This window comes from Eleginops maclovinus, chromosome 12 (assembly GCF_036324505.1).
Source record: "Eleginops maclovinus isolate JMC-PN-2008 ecotype Puerto Natales chromosome 12, JC_Emac_rtc_rv5, whole genome shotgun sequence".
Lineage (NCBI taxonomy): Eukaryota > Metazoa > Chordata > Actinopteri > Perciformes > Eleginopidae > Eleginops > Eleginops maclovinus.
In genome coordinates, this window is record NC_086360.1 from 27,746,249 (window position 1) to 27,770,618 (window position 24,370).

Genomic DNA, 24,370 nt, shown 5'->3' on the forward strand with positions numbered 1-24,370 from the left:
GTGTTGCATTTTATTATAGTCCTGGATGTAAAGCCCCTAACTTCCTGGTCTGCATGCAGCGGAACCACTGTGTTAGCACGGGATAAATGTCTCCCAGCGTTTTATCTTCCTGTCTTTTTTCTCCCCTCGGTTTGAACGTCGCTTCCGCGGCTCGTCCAATGATATGAGTCCACATGCAGCGCAGTGGAGAGGGGCAGCAGCGAGGTGATAAAGCCCGGCTGTCAGCACCCAGAGCGGCCACACTCAGGAGCCACGGCACGGCACGGAACGGCAACACACACAGGACTGAACCGGGTGAATGCAGCCTTTAACACGGGACACTGCTGCACCATTTCCGGACACAAGAGAGCACTTCCAACGCAGACAGGGACCAGGAGCTCACCACGTTTTGTGCGTTTTTTGTGCGTAATTGGAAAAAATATCACAAGGGAGGGGGGGGACACTAATCCGTCGATATCTATCCAAGTGGGAAAACTCCTTCTTGTTTCATTGAACTGCTTTTTCTAAAGAGACCTACAAAGCTGTGCGGGAGCAAGCAGCCGCCATGGAGAACTCTCACACCAAGAGTGTGGAAGAAGTTTACAGTCATTTCTGCGTCAACGAGAGCACAGGACTTTCCCTGGACGAGGTGAAGCGACTCAGGGACAAATGGGGCCTAAACGGTAAACACACAGTTTTTATTTGATCTGAACCACTGTTAATCCCCAGCCACATGCCTTGAATGAGACACGGCTCAGAAATGTCTTGTCATCGCAACATGCATGGCCGGTGTGAGATCAGTATGCAGGATATGGAGCAGGATATGGGCTAAAAGTCATGAACAGCATCGGCCGGTCGCACCGTGTTGCGGGATTTGTGCCAACGTCATCGCCAGGGTTTCCCGTCGTATAGAAAGCGATACGTTATTATTCTATTCACGTTGTTTCGGTACTGGGATGATAACTTCAGTGTTACATTGTGGAACACTGGGAGCTGCGGTCACAGTATCGGGTCGTCACTGAATGCTCCAGTGTGTCACGTCACGATAACTACTTAAGTTACACAAAATGTTGACCGATCATTCAGTGCGATATGGCTGTCCTTTTAAACCCATTTGGTCATAAAATGAACATTTAATGGCATAATAATTCAAGTACACCCTTTCAAAAGCGATTACCTTTATCTTCAGAATGTTCTAGGACTTCAATATATAGATATTTGTAAGATTGTAATTGAATAAGGCAAAACCTCACAAGCAAAACGTTCCATTGGATGAACCCTCTTGGGCTCTGTTAACAGAAGTCTGAGGTTAGGGGAACGTTGTTGGACACCGGGACATTGTTAGGATTAGTGGCATTAATGTCCCTTTGAGTCTAGTCCCGTTGAGAAATGTCCTCCCAGAATTGATCCCGATTGTGAGTTGTCATTCTAAGACCATTTGATCTTGTAATGACATGTTAATGCAACACCTTTTCAAAGAGCAATGAACTTTATTCTTCAGAATGTTCTAGAACTTTAGTGGGATTACTTAGTTTAAATATCCTGAACACTGTTTTGTAAGTATTGTATCTCCTCACGATAACTACTGAAGTTATAGATATGTTAACCAAGAATTTATTGCGATATATTACGATAATTTGAGGCTCATTTTAATCCCAAAGTGATAATTTAATGGCATTATAATTCAAGTATACCCTCTCAAAGAGCGATGAACTTTATTTGTAAGAACATGTTAGAGCTTGAAGGGGATTTCTTTATGTTTAGATATCGAAATTCAATAATTCTGATAATAAAATAAAACCTCCACAGCAAATCCATGAACAACATAGGCTCTCGGTTGTCTGAACATAAATGTACAATGTCTTTTAATAGTGGAGAAAACTGCTGTTGGCTAAAACGATCGAGGTCATGACCTTATATCTGAGGATATGTCGTTAACGTAAATTGTAAACCATAAGTTTATATTTAAAAAACTACAGATTGAGCTCCTATTACGATTAATGGATAAGGAATGAAATGAAGGTTCATACATTAAACAACAAGTTGATAGCGTTCAACTGATGAAGGTCATCTCCACGTGTTGTACGTAAAACGTTTCAAGGTCATGTCAATCAATCGTACAATAAGTTGATAGCGTGGCATTGATCCAATTCATGTTCATATCGTGTACGAGAAATTGTAATAGTTGCACCAAACATGTCCATACATCCCACGATAAGTGTGTTAGGTTAAAAGGATCAGCCTATAATTCTTACGATAAATCAATAACTTTAACAAGAAATATTTGACGACATTACATCATATAAAGGCCGTATCTACAGTTTGATCGATATGAAGATACAATCATGTATTGTATTTCTGGTTTTCAGATATCTCGTGAACTCTAAGTACGCAAATACAAAAAAAAGTAGTAAAATGAACACCTGAAAAGTGAATTCTGGATGCTTTTCCCCCCATTTACTCTAAATTCTTCTACGTTATGGATGCTAAATTAGCCCTGAATCTCCTAACTGGCACGCGCCGTCGTGAAACTGTTGGCAGTGGTCGTAGAACGCGGGGTTCGTTGTTGATAACCTTGTTGGATGAGTGCATCGCATCGTGCGGAGAGTTTGAACGGTGTCCACGGGATGATTGCTGTGAAGTTAATCCCTCTTGTTCCAGGCTTTAGCAGCTGTTTTATATTAATATCACCTGGGAGGTCATAGAGGATATACTAACCCCCCCCCCCCCTTTAAATCACTTTGACCTTTACATTGATTGGAGTTTCCTTTTTATTTTCGTCCCATTGTGTAGTAAAGGCTAAGGGAGTGGATTAATATTCAGTTTGGTCCGTCAACCTGATACCAATGTTAGTTAGCGATGTGGGATTTTATTTTGAGATTGTGATGAAAGATCCCAATTTCTACGGAAGAGGATTAGGGGCCACTTTTTGGGTTGAATTCTAAGAAAACCGACAGAATTCTGAGATTTTCTGAGAGAAATATGACACATCTTTTCTCAAAATGTTGAGATTTAAGTCAGAATTTCAAGCGTTTTTAAGTCACTCAATGATATTCACCATCAACCTGCTAATGAAAATACACCAAGGTCAACTTATTGTGGGACAAAAGTTCCTTAGAAACTAACTAAAACATTGAAAAGGCATATGGTATTTGCATTTTGTGATTAGCTGAATTTCTCTTGTGCTTAATACCCTACTGCATATGTTAAAATCTCACTATTATTCCTATAAAAATCTGAATTTGATCTGATAATGTAGAGATGTGACTAAAAGAGCCTGATTTATTTGAACGCTTACCATGTAAGACACAACAGATTCACACAATATTGCTAGTTTTAGTGACATTTAAAGAGTTTCATGAATCTTTGGATGGTTTTTGGGAGAATATAGTGATTTATTTTGGCTTGGTAATAGTGACAGGCTTTAACAGCGTGTTTTGTATTAAGAACACCTGGTAGGACCCCCCCTTTAAATCTCATTGACCTTTACATTGATTGGTGTTTCCTTTTTATTTTGGGCCTATTGTGTATTAAAGGTTAAGGGAGTGGATTTAAAGGCCACTCTGTAAGAAGTAGAACCTGATCCTGTTTGGGACAATGTTAGATTTTATCACTGAACTTCATAAAACACACCCACAATAAGGTCATTGTGATTTCCATATCAGGTTATTTATGAGTGAGTTCAAAATGCTTGTCGATGGTGACGTGAAACCATGTGACCGTGCTGTGGTTCCTTTATAGCCCAACATTAGCCTCCTTTAGCTTAGCGGTGGTGACGTGAAGTCATGTGACCGTGCTGTAGTTCCTCTATAGCCCAACATTAGCCGCCTTTAGCTTAGCGGTGGTGACGTGAAGTCATGTGACCGTGCTGTAGTTCCTCTATAGCCCAACATTAGCCGCCTTTAGCTTAGCGGTGGTGACGTGAAGTCATGTGACCGTGCTGTAGTTCCTCTATAGCCCAACATTAGCCTCCTTTAGCTTAGCGGTGGTGACGTGAAGTCATGTGACCGTGCTGTAGTTCCTTTATAGCCCAACATTAGCCTCCTTTAGCTTAGCGGTGGTGACGTGAAGTCATGTGACCGTGCTGTAGTTCCTTTATAGCCCAACATTAGCCTCCTTTAGCTTAGCGGTGGTGACGTGAAGTCATGTGACCGTGCTGTAGTTCCTTTATAGCCCAACATTAGCCTCCTTTAGCTTAGCGGTGGTGACGTGAAGTCATGTGACCGTGCTGTAGTTCCTTTATAGCCCAACATTAGCCGCCTTTAGCTTAACGGTGGTGACCTGAAGTCATGTGACCGTGCTGTAGTTCCTTTATAGCCCAACATTAGCCGCCTTTAGCTTAGCGGTGGTGACCTGAAGTCATGTGACCGTGCTGTAGTTCCTTTATAGCCCAACATTAGCCTCCTTTAGCTTAGAGGTGGTGACGTGAAGTCATGTGACCGTGCTGTAGTTCCTTTAGAGCATTAGGGAGATGCTGCCTTCAGGGCCAACCTACAAAAATACATTGCCACTGCGCTACTCGTTCGTGTTTCCAATTAATTCTGAGTAATTGAGCTCCAATTATGGGACCATATTGACCTCCTCTAGTTGTAGTCAGCTCCCCATCAGGAAACAGGAGGCGCATGTCTCCATCTGTTAATGTTTGTCATGTAATGATTTTTATAATAAACCTACCTTCATTTTCTTTCATTTCCTGTGCCTTCCCTGGATTGACTCTCCACACAGAGTTACCAGCAGAAGAAGGTAAGCACTTCCTGTCACTTGTTCTGTCATTGGATGATAATAACCAGCGTCTGTAATGGATCGGTTTCATAACGGACTTTATTTTCTGCAGGGAAATCTTTGATGGAGCTCGTCCTCGAACAATTTGAAGATTTACTTGTTCGAATTCTTCTGCTGGCTGCTTGTATATCTTTTGTGAGTATTTCCCTAAATACATTCTCTAAACATTACACAAGAGAGTGAAGCATCCTACAGATGGCTCTCCATTCCCACCTCGGGGTGAAGGAGTGGTCACGTTAACACACATTAGCAGGTTGGTTAGTTATTACTGTAGTGTGTGTGAGCAAAGCAATAAGTCAATAGCAAATAAAGGCTTGATTTTTATCGCCCAAACCTGTAGTTCAACTAGTAAATACACATTAAATGAGACAAAAATGTGATTTAACTACTTGTTTGTAACCACTAGTGCCAGAAAGCTACTGAAAATGTAGTAAAATACAAGTTTAATGAGTGCTATTCACCACTGCCTGCCCTAAAATGTACAGTATCTCAAAATCTATCATCTATTAAACCATTAAAACATCCTTTATTTTGTAGAACTAATCATAAAGTCAACATTAATTGTAATATTGAAATGTGATGACATGCTTTGAACACGTGGGATATATACATTCTTAATCTCCCGCACATAAATGCCACTTGTGTCCGAGCAAAAAGTCTATTCTTTCTTATAATTTGAGTTTATGTACCCCTGTTTATGTTTTTCTTTAAAATATCTTTATTGTCAACTGTTAGGAAATTATTAAAAGCAACAACACTTGGTCAAACCTACAAAATGTAAACCGACAGGGAAAGAAAACAGAGCAAAAATACATCGTGAAATGTTTGAACATGAAAAATGTAACATAAATATTCGTGTAATCAAAATGTTCTACATTTATGGTAAAGTATTTGATTAAATATGCTTAATTTGACTTAATCTTCTGCCTCCTGCATGCATCCCTGGTTAGTATTTCCCTACTGATTTGTTTACGCCTCTGAGGAGAGCTCAGCGTCCCACAGATCGCTTCCCGTTCTCACCTCGGGGTGAAGGAGTGTTTATGTGAAGACACATTTGCAGACGGGATTATTAAACCCCGAGGGTCGGGGGGTGATTTACGCGGCACGTGGTGCTGAAGTGTGAACATCTTCAGTGTGTTTGACCCGGCTGGGGTTTCGCTCGCTTATTCGAGGCTGAACAGCTGACGCGTCTGAGGACCGGTGACAGCAGCAGCATCGAGTTTCTCTCACCGTGTGCTCAGTAAGACATTTCAAGCATGGCTGCTGCGTCAGGACCCCCCCCACCCTCCCTTTCACTTTCACTGCGAGACAGATAACTGTCTAATCCTGCACATTAACAACAGCATCATCAGCAAGCACTTCTTAAAGCGGAGAAAGTGCCGTTTAAGAAGCAGCACTTTTTAGTCTCTGCAGGATTTTACGCGAGGCACCACAGGTGAATAGGGTAAAATAATTACCTAAAAGATATCACCATGAAACGTCTCGTGTTGATTACTTGCATAAAAACAATTAACTTTTGTATTACACGTTTTCTGAAATCTTATGTAAAACTATGCAAAAGAGGCGTAATCGTATTCAAAATGTGCTGAGTTGCATAAATATCAAGGTCAGAAATGGTAGCATTGGAGAAAGCCAGGGTCAAAATGCTTGTTTCACATTGCTGACATATTAAAGTAAAATATTTAGCCTTGTATCACTCCACAAAGCTGGAAACACTGCCTTTTAAAAAAGCATAATCTGCTTGTTTTCAGTAATAAAGTGTGTATTCATGCGTTCCATACACACTACAGGTGAATAGGGTAAAATATTTACCTAATAGATATCACCATGAAACCTCTTTTGTTGATCACTGACATAAAGACAATTATCTTTTGCATTACACGTTTTCTGAAATCTTATGTAAAACTATGCAAAAGAGGCGTAATCTTATAAGACATGTGCTAATTTGCATACGGAAATGGACATTGGATAAAGGTGTGTGTGTGTGTGTGTGTGTGTGTGTGTGTGTGTGTGTGTGTGTGTGTGTGTGTGTGTGTGTGTGTGTGTGTGTGTGTGTGTGTGTGTGTGTGTGTGTGTGTGTGTGTGTGTGTGTGTGTGTGTGTGTGTGTGTGTGTGTCAGTGTCAGGTGATACAGAGGTGTCAGTGTCTGCTGTCTGACGAGGGATAAAGAGCACCACTCGAGACCAAATTTGGGCCCTCGCCCTCAGTGGGAGGGCTCTGACCATCGGACACACTGCAACCCAGACACATACTGTACACACACACTCAACATGAAAGTAATCTGTCCTGTAGTTTGATATGTAGTCGGTGTCAAAGCCAGTTCAGGTCATCTACAGCCTCTTCAATAATAAACACTCATTGCTTTTGTCTGTTTTTACATCATAAGTTACTCTCTGTGTTTCCCGACTGACGAAAGACATTTGAAGACCTCCTCTTGGTAGAACTACAATAGGACAACTAGGAAAACAAATCCTATGCACTTTAATATAAATATTATCTGGCCTTTCTGCATGAAATAGGACCGTAACCGTCAATCATTTATCTAAATATCTCGCGATTACTTTTCAATTGTGTCGATTAGATCCGTAAAACTGAATTTCCTCCCAAAGCATAATGCCAAAGCTTGTGTTTACGAGAGAAATGCTCATCGTTTTCTTGGAAATAATCATGGAAGAAGCTTATCGCGCTATTTATGTTCTTAGATTAATTGATTATTAATAAAGTTGAGGATCAGTTTTCCTCTTTAAATCAATCGCTGCAGCTCTAAAATCAATTATACACTTTAGAGGCTGCTGTTCTGTGATAAACAGCAATTAAAAAGCCTCTGCCTATTGACCAATACTTAAAAAAGCCAATAAAAGAAACGCTGGTGCCTTTTAAAATAAAACCAACATGTCCAGTTAATTCAATTAAATCATTTCTTCAGTTTAATTTTGCAAAAAGGGGATTTTTATAGGTGTTTTTATGGGTTATGAACATCTTTGTTGGTGCTGTGTTGTGTTTTGTACATGGTTTCTTATCACTGTTCACTCTGTTAGATATAATAAAACGTGTGCTTCTGTGTTCAGGTGCTGGCCTGGTTTGAGGAGGGCGAGGAAACGATCACAGCCTTCGTGGAGCCGTTTGTCATCTTGCTCATCCTCATAGCCAACGCCATCGTCGGGGTGTGGCAGGTGAGACGCTTTGTTTGATTTGGTTTTTATTTGCATTTGAAAGAAATCAGTGAATGGAAAACAGGAGAGATGAAACCAAAGTAAAATACAGAAAGAAGGAGGCAGAGAAATAAAGAGGTGAGGGAAATGCTCATGATAGACCTCAATTTGTAGGATTTATTTAACACACATGAACTTAATATGAAATTCTAATAGCGTGTCTCTTAGTGTGTTATTGTTCAGAGTGTTTAAACCACACGTTGAAATCTGGTTTTTATCTTTTCGTTGGACGTAAAGGGTGAATTTTCCAAGTCGGGAACTCAATTTTCGGATTTTTCCGACACCACATGAATGCAACACAATTGCCCCATCTCGCAGTGTCAATAAAAAAATAACTGAAAGCGAATTGTAAATATACTCCCTTTTTCATTGACTTAGTATCCAAATTTCCCCAATTAGAACCTAGTTACACTCTGATGGTGCATTCAGGTGCACCTCGGATAATCCATATTCCCAAAATGGACCTCAGTGTCTTTAAGAGCCTTAAATCATAAATTGGAAACAGCCTGAACTTTAGTCCGAAGATGATTTGTATTTTTTTGCAACAACGCGGTGTCGGTTCTAGATTATTGTTTTGATTTGGGAACTTTTTTTTCGGATAATTCCAACACCCCATGAATGCATCACAACTGCCCTGTCTTGCAGTATCAATAAAAGCAGTTAATAACTTGTGTATCCGCCCGAGAAATTGTACATTTACTCCCCTTTTCATTTGCTCAGCATCTAAAGGTCCCAGATTATAACCTAGAATTACACTCTGATGGTGCATTCAGGTGTTCCTTAAATAATCCATATTCCCAATTTTGGAAGTAATTCTCCGTTCTTTGGTTTCTTGAAGAGCTTTAAGCTCGTCATGTGGAAACAACATGGACTCTAGACAGAAGTTGTTTTGTATTTCTTTGCTCACCGTGTCTGTTCTTGATTCTCTTTCTACCTTGGGACTCATTTTTCAGATTATTCTGACAGCACATGAATGCATCACAACTGCCCTATCATGCAGTGTCAATAAAAGCAGTTAAGAGCTTGTGTTTCCGCCCTGTAAACCATAAATATAGTCCCATTTTCATTTGCTCAGCATCTAAACGTCCCAAGTTAAAATCTAGAATCCACTCTGATGGTGCGTTCAGGGTGTTCCTCGTATAATCGAAATTCCCAATTTTGAAGTAATTCTCCGTTCTTTTGTGTCTTTAAAAGCTTGTAGTTGTCATGTGTAAACAACATGGACTCCAGACTGAAGTTGTTTTGTATTTCTTTGCTCACCGTGTCTGTTCTTGATTTTCTTTTTACCTGGGAATTCTTTTTTCCGATTATTCCGCCACCGAGTGAACACAGCAGAAAGGCACTGTTTCCCAATGTTAAGGAAAGGTGCAAAATAATGTGTTTATTCGCCCTGTGATTCGGATCAACTCAAGGTTTTTCCGTCCTCCTGCTGAGAAAATATCAGGAAACACAACTCCTGGATGGAGGGGAAGTGAGCATGCTCTGCATTGGTGCGTGTGTGTTGTCCTCACTGAGGGTCTCCCTCTCTGCAGGAGCGCAACGCTGAGGATGCCATCGAGGCGCTGAAGGAGTATGAGCCGGAGATGGGGAAAGTTTACCGGCAGGACAGGAAGACGGTGCAGAGGATCAAAGCTCGGGACATCGTGCCTGGAGACATCGTGGAGATCGCAGGTAGGGCGAGCGTCTGCAGGACCCTTAAACAAACCCCTTAAACAAACCCCTTAAACAGTCCCTTAAACAAACCCCTTAAACAGCCCCTTAAACAAACCCCTTAAAAACTAAGGCAGATTTGTTTTTTATTTCATAATAGCCCCGGTGTGTTAATGTGATAGATGTGTGATTGCTCTGCTCCGGCGCTGGAGTCCACGTATGGTCATGGATCACTTTTAGCACCAGCTTCAGTTAACCACCCCCCATCACCATGTGCCACTGCAGAGGTGACTCACCCTGCAAGGAAGTATTTTCAGCTGCTCTTATTAACCCATTGTCTCAAAGGGCTGGGCACATGTGCTACCAAGGCCCACTTTAGTGTGTGTGTGTGTGTGTGTGTGTGTGTGTGTGTGTGTGTGTGTGTGTGTGTGTGTGTGTGTGTGTGTGTGTGTGTGTGTGTGTGTGTGTGTGTGTGTGTGTGTGTGTGTGTGTCGAGGAACATATCAGCTGATTAAAGAGTCCTCCTGCTGATGTTCAGGTGTATATCAGTATGTAGCGTCTCTACTTTAAAGAGTCCTCTCCTGCTGATGTTCAGGTGTATATCAGTATGTAGTGTCTCTACTTTAAAGAGTCCTCTCCTGCTGATGTTCAGGTGTATATCAGTATGTAGTGTCTCTACTTTAAAGAGTCCTCTCCTGCTGATGTTCAGGTGTATATCAGTATGTAGTGTCTCTACTTTAAAGAGTCCTCTCCTGCTGATGTTCAGGTGTATATCAGTATGTAGTGTCTCTACTTTAAAGAGTCCTCTCCTGCTGATGTTCAGGTGTATATCAGTATGTAGAGTCTCTACTTTAAAGAGTCCTCTCCTGCTGATGTTCAGGTGTGTATCAGTATATAGTGTCTCTACTTTAAAGAGTCCTCTCCTGCTGATGTTCAGGTGTATATCAGTATGTAGAGTCTCTACTTTAAAGAGTCCTCTCCTGCTGATGTTCAGGTGTATATCAGTATGTAGTGTCTCTACTTTAAAGAGTCCTCTCTGCTGATGTTCAGGTGTATATCAGTATGTAGCGTCTCTACTTTAAAGAGTCCTCTCTGCTGATGTTCAGGTGTATATCAGTATGTAGAGTCTCTACTTTAAAGAGTCCTCTCCTGCTGATGTTCAGGTGTATATCAGTATGTAGAGTCTCTTTATGTTTCTCAGACTGCCTGTGCTGCAGCTCCTCTTTTCACCCTCTGTCTGAAACCAGAGCCCAGTCTGCTCTGATTGGATAGCTGGCCGGCTCTGTTGTGATTGGTTAACCACTGAGAGATGTCCCGCCCCTCACGTACAATGTGTTGGAGCAGTAGTCAATAGAAGCGCAAGTGTTCCATAGTGATGTCATTATGTTCAGGGGGTAAACATAGGACTCAAATGGAGGCATTTCAGGCAGGGGGAGAACTCTCTGGAGGGAACACAGGGATTTCAGCCTTTGCGAACCATTTACATGCACTAAAACATGTATAACACTCTACAGGAGAGGGGAAACCCCAACAAGCATGATCGGGCCTCTTTAATGGACAGATCTGTGGTACTGATTTCTCCGTAGAGTCGAGTCCACTAAAAAACATCAGGTAAAGGAAAGACCCGTGCGCTGCTTCTCCATCCGCCCTTGTCAAGGTCACCCCCGGGAGTCCTGCAGCAGAAATGTGTCCCAGTGCATGCTGGGAGGGCGTGCACGACACCTGTCATCTGCACGACTGTCACCGTCTCTAATAATACAGCATACCATAATCTGAGCTGAAAATAACCCCACCGCGATGCACCGGATAAATTCTGGCATCACTTCGGAGGCTCTGGGTGAAACAGAGTGTGGCGATAAGAGAAGGACCTCAGCATTCCTCCTCCTACACACATCCCGTCTGTGCATCCTCTGCACACACTGTACTTGTGTGTGTGTAACGTGTGCAGGATGCTGATGTACACACACATCTCTGGTGAACACAAGGCTGATTTCAGGCTGTCAGATATGGAGATGTGCTGCTCTGCCACTCTCTTATATAATATTAGGCAGAAAAATCAGGACGTTTCAATCTTTTTTTGACATTTTTATAAACAAAAGTAATAATGGAGAAAATGTGATTGCTTATTTAGCCAATGAGACAGATGTTTCGAAATGATTCGATGCCATATGCGGAATATTTGACTTTAAATTAGGATAGTTATTCATGATGTTTTTTTACAGTTTTTGGGACATTTTATCGACAGAACGTCTAATAAATAAATATATTTCTTTCTGAGCCAATAAGACAGATTTGTCATAGTTATTCTATGCAACGTATTTCTGCTTAAAATCATCCACATTTGCCTTTATTTACGTTGCACTTTTCGACATTTGTTTGGACGTATTTCATTATTTTCTGTCCTTTTTATTTGATCAAAGGAACAGGAAATAATCCAAATAATCAGCCATGATAATAACCCTACATCCCCTCCACAACAACACAAATGACCTGCTTTTGGTAGATTTTAACAAGCTCATCATGCCAATTTAGATTGTTTTGGCTTAGGATTTATTTGGCTCAGGTTGAAAGGGAATCTTTTAGTTTATATGCATATCAAACACTTCTTCAAACAGATAGCTTGAATATGAGAAAGCAGCCCAGCAGGCAGAAATCCGCTCCCTTCACAGATCCTGCAGACATCTTTTCTCAATGGCTCCTTTTTCCCCCGCCTGATATTTCTGCCGGAGCTCCAAAGTGACCCCGGCCTTGCAGAGGAGGAGTGACGCAGGCGAGGAGACGTGAGCAGAATATCCTGCAGAGATCTGTGCCGCTGCAGCTCTGAATAATCGCTCCGGCTCGCTGGAATCACTTTAATGTCCCGCTAACGCATCGGGCTTCTCTCCAAACACCGTTACTGCACGTCCTCTGTGTCGGTTAGCGTCTCCAGATGTGATCTCGCAGCGTTTGCTGTCTGTGCTGCTCAGACAAATGATAATAGACATGATAATTAATGTATTTATATGACATTTTCCCAAAACAATGCTCTCACGGCTTATTAAGATGTACCTGTATTTTGAGGAGGATACAGCGGTGGTGTCGCAATAAAGAAATGCATCACAACCTGGTGAGAAAATCAGATTTTTTAAAACTTTATTTCTGAATTATTTTCGTGAAATCTGACAATTTTCCATCGAGAAAGCCGCCGTCACAGAGCGCGTCCACGGGTTCCCCCTCTGAATACTGGGAGCAGATCATCTCTGTTATTGGACAGTGTTGTCTGTTTGGGTGATACTAACGGGCAGACAGAAATCCTGTTCCTCACCGTCCCAGAGAATAAGAATACATACAAAGACAAACATCATACCTGAACACACACTTAAATATGTGTGTGTATATATACACACACAATACATGCACACACTAAACTGTGTACATATACACACATTAAGAGGTTTAATAATAACTGAGACCAATGTATCAGGGGTTTGTATGTCGGACCTTTTCCTCAGATCTGCTCTGGATGTGTTCTCCTCTGAAGTTTTGTAGTCTGGTACTGACAGTGGGGCCCGTTCTGGGGGCGTGTATGTATGTGTGTGTGTGTGTGTGCCTGAGAGAGATGACCTTATAGGGAAGTTCTCTGTGGCTCCCGCCCCGCGGCGCTGATGCTCAGAGACCCTGCCCTCAGATTCCAGACACCAGGAGAGTGTGTGACATTTACCGCCATCTGGCAAGCGTCCACCGCCACGGAGGGACTGATCCTTTTTTTTTTTTTGGCCAACGTCTCCCGACATGTCAGCGAGACGGAGAGGAACTGTCTCATCTCGCCAACCCGGGGGAAGATTTAGAAACAGAGGAGTAAAAATATTTGCAGTGAAGTCCTGCGGGGGGGGGGTTATTAAGGCCTAACAGAAGATATGCAAACACCGGAGTATTGGTGTATGTGATGCATCGAATAGTTGACTTTTTAGGCTGTCAACGGGGGGTTTGTGTCCCCTAAGTGGTCCTCAGAGTGGTTGCAGGAGGCCCGCCTTAATGATTGTTTGATAAGGGTTTGAACATTTGGGTTTTCCAAACATTTTAAAGAGGTTTTTAGGGTTTTCCCAATCCTGTAGTGTGCTCTATAGGTGTTAGTGCATGTGAATGGTCTGCAAGGGCTAACATCCCTGTGTTTCTCTCCCACAAACTCCCCTTTTTGAACGTTAAAGCATGGAGACCTGTCCCGGTAGAGACACTAGATGGGCCTCTTTAAAACGCAAAGGTTTACATTTTTTTCTGCACGGTGTATGAACCTCAAATATCAGCTAGTATTCCTCCTCAGTATTCCTCCATTATTAAAGCTGCACAGGCCTCGTCAACCCGGGGTCACGCTGCAATGCATGCTGGGAATCCGTGCTACGCTGTCCTGTTGTATACATGTCACAGTTAGAAGTCAGACTTCAACCCGGGTTAATGAGGAGCCTCGGCTGACAGCGTTAACCTGAAGACATGAGGAGGATTAACCCTCTGACCTGCTGCTAACACACGGAGCATAAACCGACCCGCTTTTCAATTTAACATGCTAGTGTCATACGATGCTGCGGAGAGACTCAGACGTGTTAGGTTTCATGTTTAGTGTTTGAGAAGCTACTCACAACACTCAGAATAAGAGGAACTACAGTAAAGTGATTCCAGGAAGTTGAATCAGTTGTATTTTTCTATTAAGTAGAATATTTAAATCATATTTAAAGAAAAGATTGCTCAAAAAGAGTTAAATTAGAGTACTAAAGGAGGACGATTATAAGGTTTACTTGATATGTATTTCTTTTAAATGTCTTAAATGACTTTAATGTGATACAAAACAAAGAAAAGTGGGAAATCTCCACATTTTAGAGGCTAAAATACAGCGTTTTCTGACATTTTTGAGTCAAAAATGACTTAAATATTAGTGCAATGATCAGAAATGGGGGCTTTCTGTAATTGCAACATCTGTGGTTTAGTGGCTGATCTTGATAAAGACTTAGAAGCTGAATTAAGTCATAGGTGCATGTTGTTTCTGCCGGGCTCCACTTCTATCTTCTAAGAAGAGCAGTTGTTGATGCTAGCTGCTCGTCCTGGGAAAAGTTTGTATTTATTTTGGCAACAGAAAACTGTTGCTGGAGGTTTACATCAAAGGACAGAAGGCGACACAAAGAAGTCGTTGGAGAAACAACATCCAGAAACTCGTTAGCTGTTGGCCAATATTGATTGTCCTAGCAGAATAAACACTCTGCTGTTTGTCATTGTGAGCAAATACTACATTTCTGCAGCTCCACACCATTTACATGCATGCAAAACACTCCTGTTGCCAGTACAGCTGAGAGACATATACCAATGTCCTGTGCAGTGTCTAATAAATCTTGATAATATCTGAGAGTGGGGGCCTCTCTAGATGTCCCTGAGAGTTAATCCGGTCGGTCTGTGCCGGACACCTCACCTGTCGAGGCTCTGCTTCTCGGCCTCTTCGGGTGACAGCAGGTCGGCCTTTTGTTTGGCTGCCAGCCGCACATGTTGATGCTCCGACACACGGTGGAGGCAGCTGCACTCGAACACAACACTCATCTTATGTCTCTGAAACGTCTCTATTCAAGACGTTGTTACGTAACGGCGTGCACAGAGCGGAAGTGTGACCTGAGGTATAGAAAGTCCTCACATAATGCACTCTATCAAAGGAGCAGTATTACAGGAGAAAAGGGGAATATCTGGACTGTTACCAAGCAGGATGTTGACACAAAGGGACGAAGAACACACACTTCATCAGGTCTGCAGAGTCACAGCCCGGAGACACTTGCACTGCTTGACACACACTCACACACACTCACACGCACAGTCACGGTTCCTGGCTCAGCACTCTGTGTGTCAGTGTGTTTCTTCTACAGCAGTGACTGAGCACAGGAAGTGTGATGTAACCATGGAGGATGAAACACAAAGCTTTTCGGCTTCTTAGAAAACATTTTGTGTTTGTCTCGAGACACAGCGAGGTGATCCTTTAAATCTCTGACTGAGAGGCAGTTACATTTAATAATCAGGCTGCAGAAAAGGTTTCAATTGAGGAGTTAAATGTATTTTATCAAACAGTGATGCGTTTAAGTGCAAAAACTGTCAAATAATTAGGATATAAAATATAATAAAATCATTGTGTAATTATTATTGTATTTTTTATAACAAATTTAATAAAAAAACAAAACATTAAAATAGAAATATTCAAAATAATTTCTAAAATATAAATAATAAAAATATCTGAATTATTTACATTTGTTTGTATAGTTGTACATTTATTATTATCGATTTAAATGTATTATTCATACTTCTTTACGTATTATCTTTATCCACACTGTCCCCTTTGCTTTAAAACTGTACATTTCCCCGTCTTGATTCCTGATCCTGTGTGTTAATTGAATCTGCAGCAGGTCTATATGTAGACGCGTCCTCAGAGCTGGGCCGTTTCCCCAGCCTCCTCTCCTCTGTAACATCAGCATCTCAACTGGGTCACTTTCATTCTCATGTTTCTAAATTGGCCTTTTCCTCTGAGACGGGTCTTTAACGGATCCTTCATTTCCTCTTCTTCCTCCTCCTCCTCCTCCTCCTCTCTCTCTGGCACAGAAAGCTGTCCGATAACGAGCGGCGCTTTATCCGTTTACTTTACACTAACGCTGAGTTACTGCCTGCAGACAATACACAACATATCCGCTGTTAAGTTTTCATTTAGCCCGTAAACACACACACACACACACACACACACACACACACACACACACACACACACACACACACACACACACACACAGCTTTCTGCTCTGCATGAATGATGGGTGAATGACTCGTTGTATGTAAAGCACTTTGAGGGGTCGAGAAGACCTGATAAAGAGCTGTATAAGTACAGTCCTTTTACCATTTACCACAGGAGTACAGAACCTCTCCTCTAATAAATAATACCAATTTAAAAAATTGACCAATCACGAGAAAAAGCCTCCAAATAACCCGGTGGTTTTGCTTGAGATTCCCTTGGTTTCACTGTTAAAACAAGCTTTCAGTTGACCTAATTTAGGAGGTTAATATATGTAGGTGTATGTGTGTTCATGCTCCTCAAGCTTCTGTATTTTATTTCTGTGTTTTCCAGTTGGAGACAAGGTTCCCGCTGACATCCGGATCTGTTCGATCAAATCCACGACGCTGAGAGTCGACCAGTCCATCCTGACCGGTGAGACCATTTTCAATTTTCCTTTTCTAGTTTTTAGACTTAGTTTTCGTTATGGATTATTGGATAAAGAAAGATCTCTGTAGAGACATCAGTGCCTTGCTCTTCCTCTGCAGACTCTGGTTTAACCCTGAGTTGTGTTTGCAGGTGAATCCGTGTCCGTCATCAAACACACCGACCCCGTGCCCGACCCCCGAGCCGTCAACCAGGACAAGAAGAACATGCTCTTCTCCGTGAGTCACACATCCGGTTACTGTCCTCCTGTTTACGTTCTGTTCCCTTCCTGGAAGAAGAACTCGCTCCCGTTGTTATTTATGAGTGAGACGTTATCAGGTCTACTTAAAGGGACAGGTCTGATTCTTTCAAAGTGGATCTGTTTGAGGTTTAGATTCGGCGTTTTGACACTGGTTGATCCGGTAATGAATACCAGCATGGATGATAGGCATGGCCTTCAAAATGTATTTAATCACCTTAAGAAGAAATTTATTTTCTGATTCTGCTGCTGAGTTTGACCATTCTTGTGTTTGATAAAAGAGATATATAAATACTAAGAAGTAGAATTTAAACTGTATACTTTAAACATATTGGGAGTAATTTATTCATCACTGGGAAATTTGATTTGTGTGAAATAAAATCTAAATAATAAAAACATGATAAGTAGTATAAAAAATATCTACACAAATAAAATACAAACTGTAATAAGAAAATAAAGTTCAACAATATTTATATTTACACGAGATGAAGAAGATGAAGAAGATTCAACTTTATTGTCATTGCACAGAGTACAAGTACTAGGACAACGAAATGCGGTCTCTGCATTTGACCCATCCTAGTGTTAGGAGCAGTGGGCTGCCATTATGTACGGCGCCCGGGGAGCAGTGTAGGTAACCAGTGTCTTGCTCAGGGACACCACGGTGGCACTTGGTCTTTCGGGGACTTGAACCCGTGACCTTCCAGTTCCCAGGCCAAGCCCCTATGGACTTCGCCACCACCGCCTAAAAATAAGGAACGCTTCACGAATTTGTGTGTCATTTGCGAGAAGTAGAAATGTGTGAGATGCAACATAGACAGTGGATATTCATATCGTTAGAAGGTCATGTGATTATAGAACTTATAATAGAATATAAATCTACATTTGAACTTAATAAATGAAGGGAAACATGCATTATTAATAACAACAATACTAATGTAAAACTGTGTAAACAGAAGTCGATTTGAATTCTGATTAAAGTGGAAATATGGAGATGTGTGACTGGATCAGAAGCTCACACAACCCAGTAAATAAAATCCGGAGTCGGTGTTTCCTCAGGGTACTAACATCGCGGCGGGGAGGGCGGTCGGCGTCGTCGTGGCTACAGGAGTGAACACGGAGATCGGTAAGATCCGTGACGAGATGGCGGCGACGGAGCAGGAGAAGACGCCGCTGCAGCAGAAGCTGGACGAGTTCGGCGAGCAGCTGTCCAAGGTCATCTCGCTCATCTGCATCGCCGTGTGGATCATCAACATCGGGCACTTCAACGACCCGGTGCACGGCGGCTCCTGGATCCGCGGCGCCGTCTACTACTTCAAGATCGCCGTGGCGTTGGCCGTGGCCGCCATCCCCGAGGGTCTGCCCGCCGTCATCACCACCTGCCTGGCGCTGGGGACGCGCCGCATGGCCAAGAAGAACGCCATCGTGCGCAGCCTGCCGTCCGTGGAGACGCTCGGCTGCACCTCCGTCATCTGCTCCGACAAGACGGGGACGCTCACCACCAACCAGATGTCTGTGTGCAGAGTGAGTCCACACACACACACACACACACACACACACACACACACACACACACACACACACACACAGACAGCCTCACACTGGAATGTTGTGGATCGAGTCCCAGTCCTTGTAGTCAACATGTTGAGGTTTCATTGGGCAAGATACTCAACCCTAAATTTTTCTCCTGATGGCAATTTCTGTGTGCATATGAATGTGTGTGTGCATGGTTGAATGTGTGTGTGCATGGATGAATGCTGGATCATATATGTAAAAGCGATTGAAGGGCTCGCAAATACTGGAATATTACCATGTAGTCTTTGATTTTGTAAGTCGAAAATATCTTGACACCCTCTCACACACACACACACACACACACACACACACACACACACACACACACACACACACACACACACACACACACACACACACACACACACACACACACCCACACCCCTGGTTTGTTGCTGAGCAGTTTGCTCGTCAATGACTTGTCGTCTTTGTTCTCTGCCTGCTGTTTGAACGGGGCGACAGCAGTGCTGGTGAGTCACTTTAGAAAAACCTCAGTGTTCAAACAGAGACAGTTCTGATCAGATATCCGGGTTATCGAAAGAAGAAAACACGCTCCTCTAATCTCCCCGGAGCTGTGATGACTTGCAGAGCTGCTGTTGTGTAACTGTACTGCGTCACCGAGCCCGACTTCCTCTCTCTCTACAGCAGGTTTCATGCCTCTTCAGTTCTTTAGCACAGCCTGAAATACACTTTAAAGAGTCCTCTCCTGCTGATGTTCAGGTGTATATCAGTATGTAGTGTCTCTTTATTTCTCTCATACTGCCTGTGCTGCAGCTCCTCTTTTCCCCCTCTGTCTGAAACCAGGGCCCAGTGTGCTCTGATTGGTTGGCTGGCTCTGTTGTGATTGGTCTAGTTTGGCTGCATTGGGGTCTCTGTTGTCTGGTGCTGCTGCTTCCTTCTTCTGGGCACAGCATCTCTCTTTACTCCCTGGCACTCTCTTGTGTTTACTTTTGGTGGAAAATTAAACACAATGTCCTCCTGTTAGACAGCGACCACCCAGACACACACACACACACACACACACACACACACACACACACACACACACACACACACACACACACACGCTCTGAAACACTGCAGGATAGTATACAGCTTTAAAAACGCTGAAGAGGAACTCTGCAGGGATTGCTGCTGCCACCTGCTGCGACAGGAGAGAAACACCTCGACACTAACAGTTGTAATCAGGTGCTGCCTTTTATAAAAGTCCAAATATTTACAACAAAAACAAGCAAACAGAATCCATACCGAGTCCACTACGAGGATTATTCATAGATGTATATTTTTACTCTGCTATGTTTAAAGAAACAATTACTTTGATCTTTTATTGGATATTTAAATTGTGCTTCTTAATTTATTTGATTTATTATTTGTTTTGTTCTTCTTATATGGAGCAGCTAGCAGTTCTGCCAGAGTAATCTGATTATTTAAGACAACAACTGAAGACAATATTTACCTGACTGTCTCAGATATACTTGTTGTTTTCTTCCAGTGAAGAATATTGTATATCATACCACCCACGTATTTAAATAACCTGCTTGATATGCCATCCCTTTTCTTTCAAATCTAAAAACTGAATCTTTGTTTTTGTCTCCCAGATGTTCGTTGTGAACAAAGCTGGAGGGGACAGCTGTGATCTGTCCGAGTTCACCATCACAGGATCTACATACGCACCTGAGGGACAAGTGTGAGTATAAATATCATTCTCTTTAATTGTAGACGAAAGGGAGTAAAAAAGCAGGTATTTAAAAGTACAATATGTACAATTTCTTCCATTAAAACGACTAAACCAGGGCTGTCCAAACTTATGAGGGCCACATACAGAAAGATATACGGAGAGCTGGGCCACTTATAGAGGAGAATACCGCCTCATAAGTTAAATTATAAGTTAGCAAAACAAATCAAATGTAGGAGAATAATGCACAATACTTGGAAACGCTTGAGGAAAGAACAGCCTACATCCCGTCTGTCTTTAGGGCTTCATTTATTCTGTTGCAGCTCATTCCTTAAAACAGAAGCCTCAGACTGCTGATAATAAGAGTAAATATGGAGGTTCAATTTCAAGCTGGTTATAGAAATAAGTTATTGGGGTTTGTTAGAAAATGTTTTGAATTCTAAATGACTACATTTATTTTAAATTGGGCTCATTAATATATCTGAACATATATATTTGAGAAGTACAAAATAAGACGAGCAGAAGTTTAATCTGTGGGTCATGTTGCATTATACTTTTAGAATTTGCAGAGGGCCGATTCACAATGGCCCCCAGGCCGTAGTTTGGACCCCCCTGGACTAGACCAATGTTATATGTGGAGTTAAATTGTTTTGTTTCAGGGATTTCTTTTATTAAGTTGAAGTTCATTTTATCTCCCGTCTCCAGTAATGGTGTCTCCTTCAGCAGCTGCCAGAAGCTCTTATATGGTCATCATTTATAGTCAGAAAGTGACTTTCCAGTTTCAATCCATGCACTTTTAGATCTGGGTGGTTCTTAAGTGCAATCTTACATTATGCTTTTATCTGGTCTTTTAGCTAGTTTAAAAACAGTGCTTCATTTGGTTTTGGTGATAAAAAGTCCTCTTTGGCTCCAGATAAAAACCTCCTGAACATCTGGACCTCCAGTTGTCAGAGAAACAAGCTAAGCTAATGTTAGCGTGTGCCAAACTGCTGCAGAAAAACACAGATTGTTGACGTGACACTGCTTCATGTGGTGTATTACTACTTTCAATCACTAGTTCAGGTTGTTTTTTAGATAACAAACCTCTTTGGATAATTAGCCTCCTGATAAAAACTTCCTGAACAATTAACACTTAGGAAAAGCCGGCAGAAACAGACGCCAACAAACCCCTTGTTTCCATATTGTTCAGACCGAGACCCTTTGTGGCATGAAATCCCATATTGTGCCTTTTTTAAAAGCAACAATCGAGTATTACGTTAACGTTATATCGTTTATTATTTTACCCCTCAGGTTCCACAATGATAAACCAGTGAAGTCCTCCCAGTATGACGCCCTGGTGGAACTGGCTACCATCTGCGCTCTGTGCAACGACTCCTCTCTGGACTTCAACGAGGTCTGACCCACACCTGCCTCATTACTCACTTCTTCTTTTACTTAAATACAATTTTGAGTAAATCAACGGTCATTTACAGAGCTGACATAATAATACAACACCAGAGAATAACAAAGAAAAGGAGTAAAACTTGAATCAAAAGTAAACGAACGTGATGTTTTTGTTCCAGGTGAAGGGCGTGTACGAGAAGGTGGGCGAGGCCACGGAGACGGCGCTGACCTGTTTGGTGGAGAAGATGAACGCCTTCGACACGGAAGTCCACAACCTGACGAAGATCGACCGAGCCAACGCCTGCAACTCCGTGAGTCCCGCGGCACACGCTGCAGTTACCCAGCATGCTCTCTGTCTGCAGGACGTTCTCACTCGGTCTGTGTTTTGAGCAGGTGATCAAGCAGCTGATGAAGAAGGAGTTCACCCTGGAGTTCTCCAGAGACAGGAAGTCCATGTCGGTGTACTGCACCCCCAACAAGTCCCGCTCCTCCATGGGCAAGATGTTCGTCAAGGTAAACTCAGAGGAAACGTGGGGGTGGTTTCTGATGGGGTGCAGCAGAATAAAGGGAGCTGGGTCCATATCCCGGGGCCCAGCTGTTCGAAGGGACCAGTTACCAGTGTCATCCATTCTGTCTCCCACTACAGTAGAGGCACCAGTACAATTCAATAAGAGGATTATTCGTGAAGTGTCTCTTATTTTATTTAGTATTTTCACTTTACTATGTTTAAAGAAATAATTGCATTTCATAAAATGTGTCTTTTTATTCTCCATTCTTCAACTTCTTATGCTACATACTTATTTTACTTTCCCAGAGTGATCTGATTATTTAAGACAACAACTAAAGACTATATTTACCTGACTCTTTCAGATACATAAAAACATCAGATTCCAGCTCCACACGTGCAGGATTTAATAATAATAATAATAAATGTGTTTTGTAAAGCGCTTTTACAGAAGCTCAAAGTCATTTTACAGAGGTAATAATAAAAGAAAACAAGTCAGATTCAAATCGAGCAATAAAGCAACAATCACTCCTTCAAATATGTATTTAATGAAATGGTATAAATAGAGACGGTACTCCTAGACAAAGGCCTCTGAAATCTGTCAATGCTTCAGCCAGGCTCTGAACGCTGTTGAAATCATGTGATATCAAAGTGAAAACCCTTTGATTTCCTTTAATGTGTTTCTTTATTACAACTCCACACGGGAATTAGTTTCATCTCCCCCCAAAATACGAGTAAATACTAGGATTTTAAGCGATGTGATTTATGGGGAATAATCAACATGATTCCTTATTGTAAAAGCGATCACCTTTATGATTGATAGCACCAGCAATAATACTTTCACTGGGTGTGAAAGTAAACATCTCCTCCCCTCTCTCACTCAGGGTGCTCCAGAGGGAGTGATAGAGCGGTGCACGCACGTCAGAGTGGGGAACAGCAAAGTGCCGCTGACCAAAGGCATCAAGGAGCAGATCATGTCTGTGATCAGAGACTACGGGACGGGCCGCGACACGCTGCGCTGCCTCGCCCTCGCCACCAGGGACAGCCCCCCCCGAGTGGAGGACATGAACCTGACCGAGACCATCAAGTTCGCCCAGTACGAGGTCAGTGTCTCCCAATAACTCCTGGGGGACGTTGGGATCTATTCAGTGTTTGTGATCTTGCTAATAATCCCTCTCTGCGCTCCAGTCCGACCTCACCTTCGTGGGCTGCGTCGGCATGCTGGACCCCCCCCGACAGGAAGTGGCGGCGTCCATCAAGCTGTGCCGGCAGGCGGGGATCCGCGTCATCATGATCACCGGAGACAACAAGGGCACGGCCGTCGCCATCTGCCGCCGCATCGGCATCTTCGGCGAGGAGGACGACGTGGAGGCCATGGCGTTCACCGGCCGGGAGTTCGACGAGCTGTCGCCGGCCGCTCAGCGCGACGCCGTCACCAACGCTCGCTGCTTCGCCCGCGTCGAGCCGTCGCACAAGTCCAAGATCGTGGAGTTCCTGCAGGGGATGGACGAGATCACCGCCATGGTACGGAGTCTGATGAACTTGAATGAATGTTTAATGTTTGTTGGAAACGCCTCGAGGTTGTGCGTATCATCTGGTGTTGATGATACGCACAACCTCGAGAACTACATTCATAAAATAATTTACAACTTAAATAAATAAAGGATTTTTTATTACTTAATCAAATAATCTGAAAACATTGGAATAAGATTTTAAAACTTCATTAAATTCCTTCATTAAAACAAAACAATAATCAAACTGTTCGTCCTCAGACGGGCGACGGAGTGAACGACGCTCCGGCGCTGAAGAAGGCGGAGATCGGGATCGCGATGGGCTCCGGCACCGCCGTGGCCAAGTCGGCCTCGGAGATGGTCCTCGCCGACGACAACTTCTCGTCCATCGTGGCGGCCGTGGAGGAGGGCCGGGCGATCTACAACAACATGAAGCAGTTCATCAGATACCTCATCTCCTCCAACGTGGGGGAGGTCGTCTGGTGAGCTTCAGTCGTTGCGTTATAGTCTGCAGCTCACAGGGTCCTTTCTGCGTAGTAGAGGTCTCCAGCACATGGAAACTGCCGGACGCTGACTTGCATATGATGGCAATTAGCACAAGTTACGTTAATTAGCATTAATTAGAATTATAGCATATGTTGACAATAGTTTTG

General features: G+C 42.7%; 1 protein-coding gene across 4 annotated transcripts in view; it reads left to right on the forward strand.

Moving 5' to 3' along the window:
- Positions 1–59: 59 nt before the first annotated feature.
- The window catches only part of atp2a2a (ATPase sarcoplasmic/endoplasmic reticulum Ca2+ transporting 2a), a 30,316-nt gene continuing 6,005 nt past the window's right edge, over positions 60–24,370 (forward strand). For 2 of the 4 annotated variants that reach the window (XM_063897576.1, XM_063897579.1), the window contains exons 1-15: positions 60–662; positions 4,705–4,722; positions 4,814–4,896; positions 7,830–7,934; positions 9,506–9,644; positions 16,741–16,821; positions 16,966–17,051; positions 18,128–18,592; positions 20,242–20,330; positions 21,609–21,711; positions 21,881–22,012; positions 22,095–22,214; positions 23,091–23,309; positions 23,395–23,730; positions 23,979–24,199. In XM_063897576.1, coding sequence (XP_063753646.1) covers positions 545–662; positions 4,705–4,722; positions 4,814–4,896; positions 7,830–7,934; positions 9,506–9,644; positions 16,741–16,821; positions 16,966–17,051; positions 18,128–18,592; positions 20,242–20,330; positions 21,609–21,711; positions 21,881–22,012; positions 22,095–22,214; positions 23,091–23,309; positions 23,395–23,730; positions 23,979–24,199 — 2,315 coding nt within the window. In that variant the 5' untranslated portion in view covers positions 60–544. The remainder of the gene's footprint in view (positions 663–4,704; positions 4,723–4,813; positions 4,897–7,829; positions 7,935–9,505; positions 9,645–16,740; positions 16,822–16,965; positions 17,052–18,127; positions 18,593–20,241; positions 20,331–21,608; positions 21,712–21,880; positions 22,013–22,094; positions 22,215–23,090; positions 23,310–23,394; positions 23,731–23,978; positions 24,200–24,370) is intronic. The other 2 variants (XM_063897577.1, XM_063897578.1) reach the window with 2 other exon arrangements.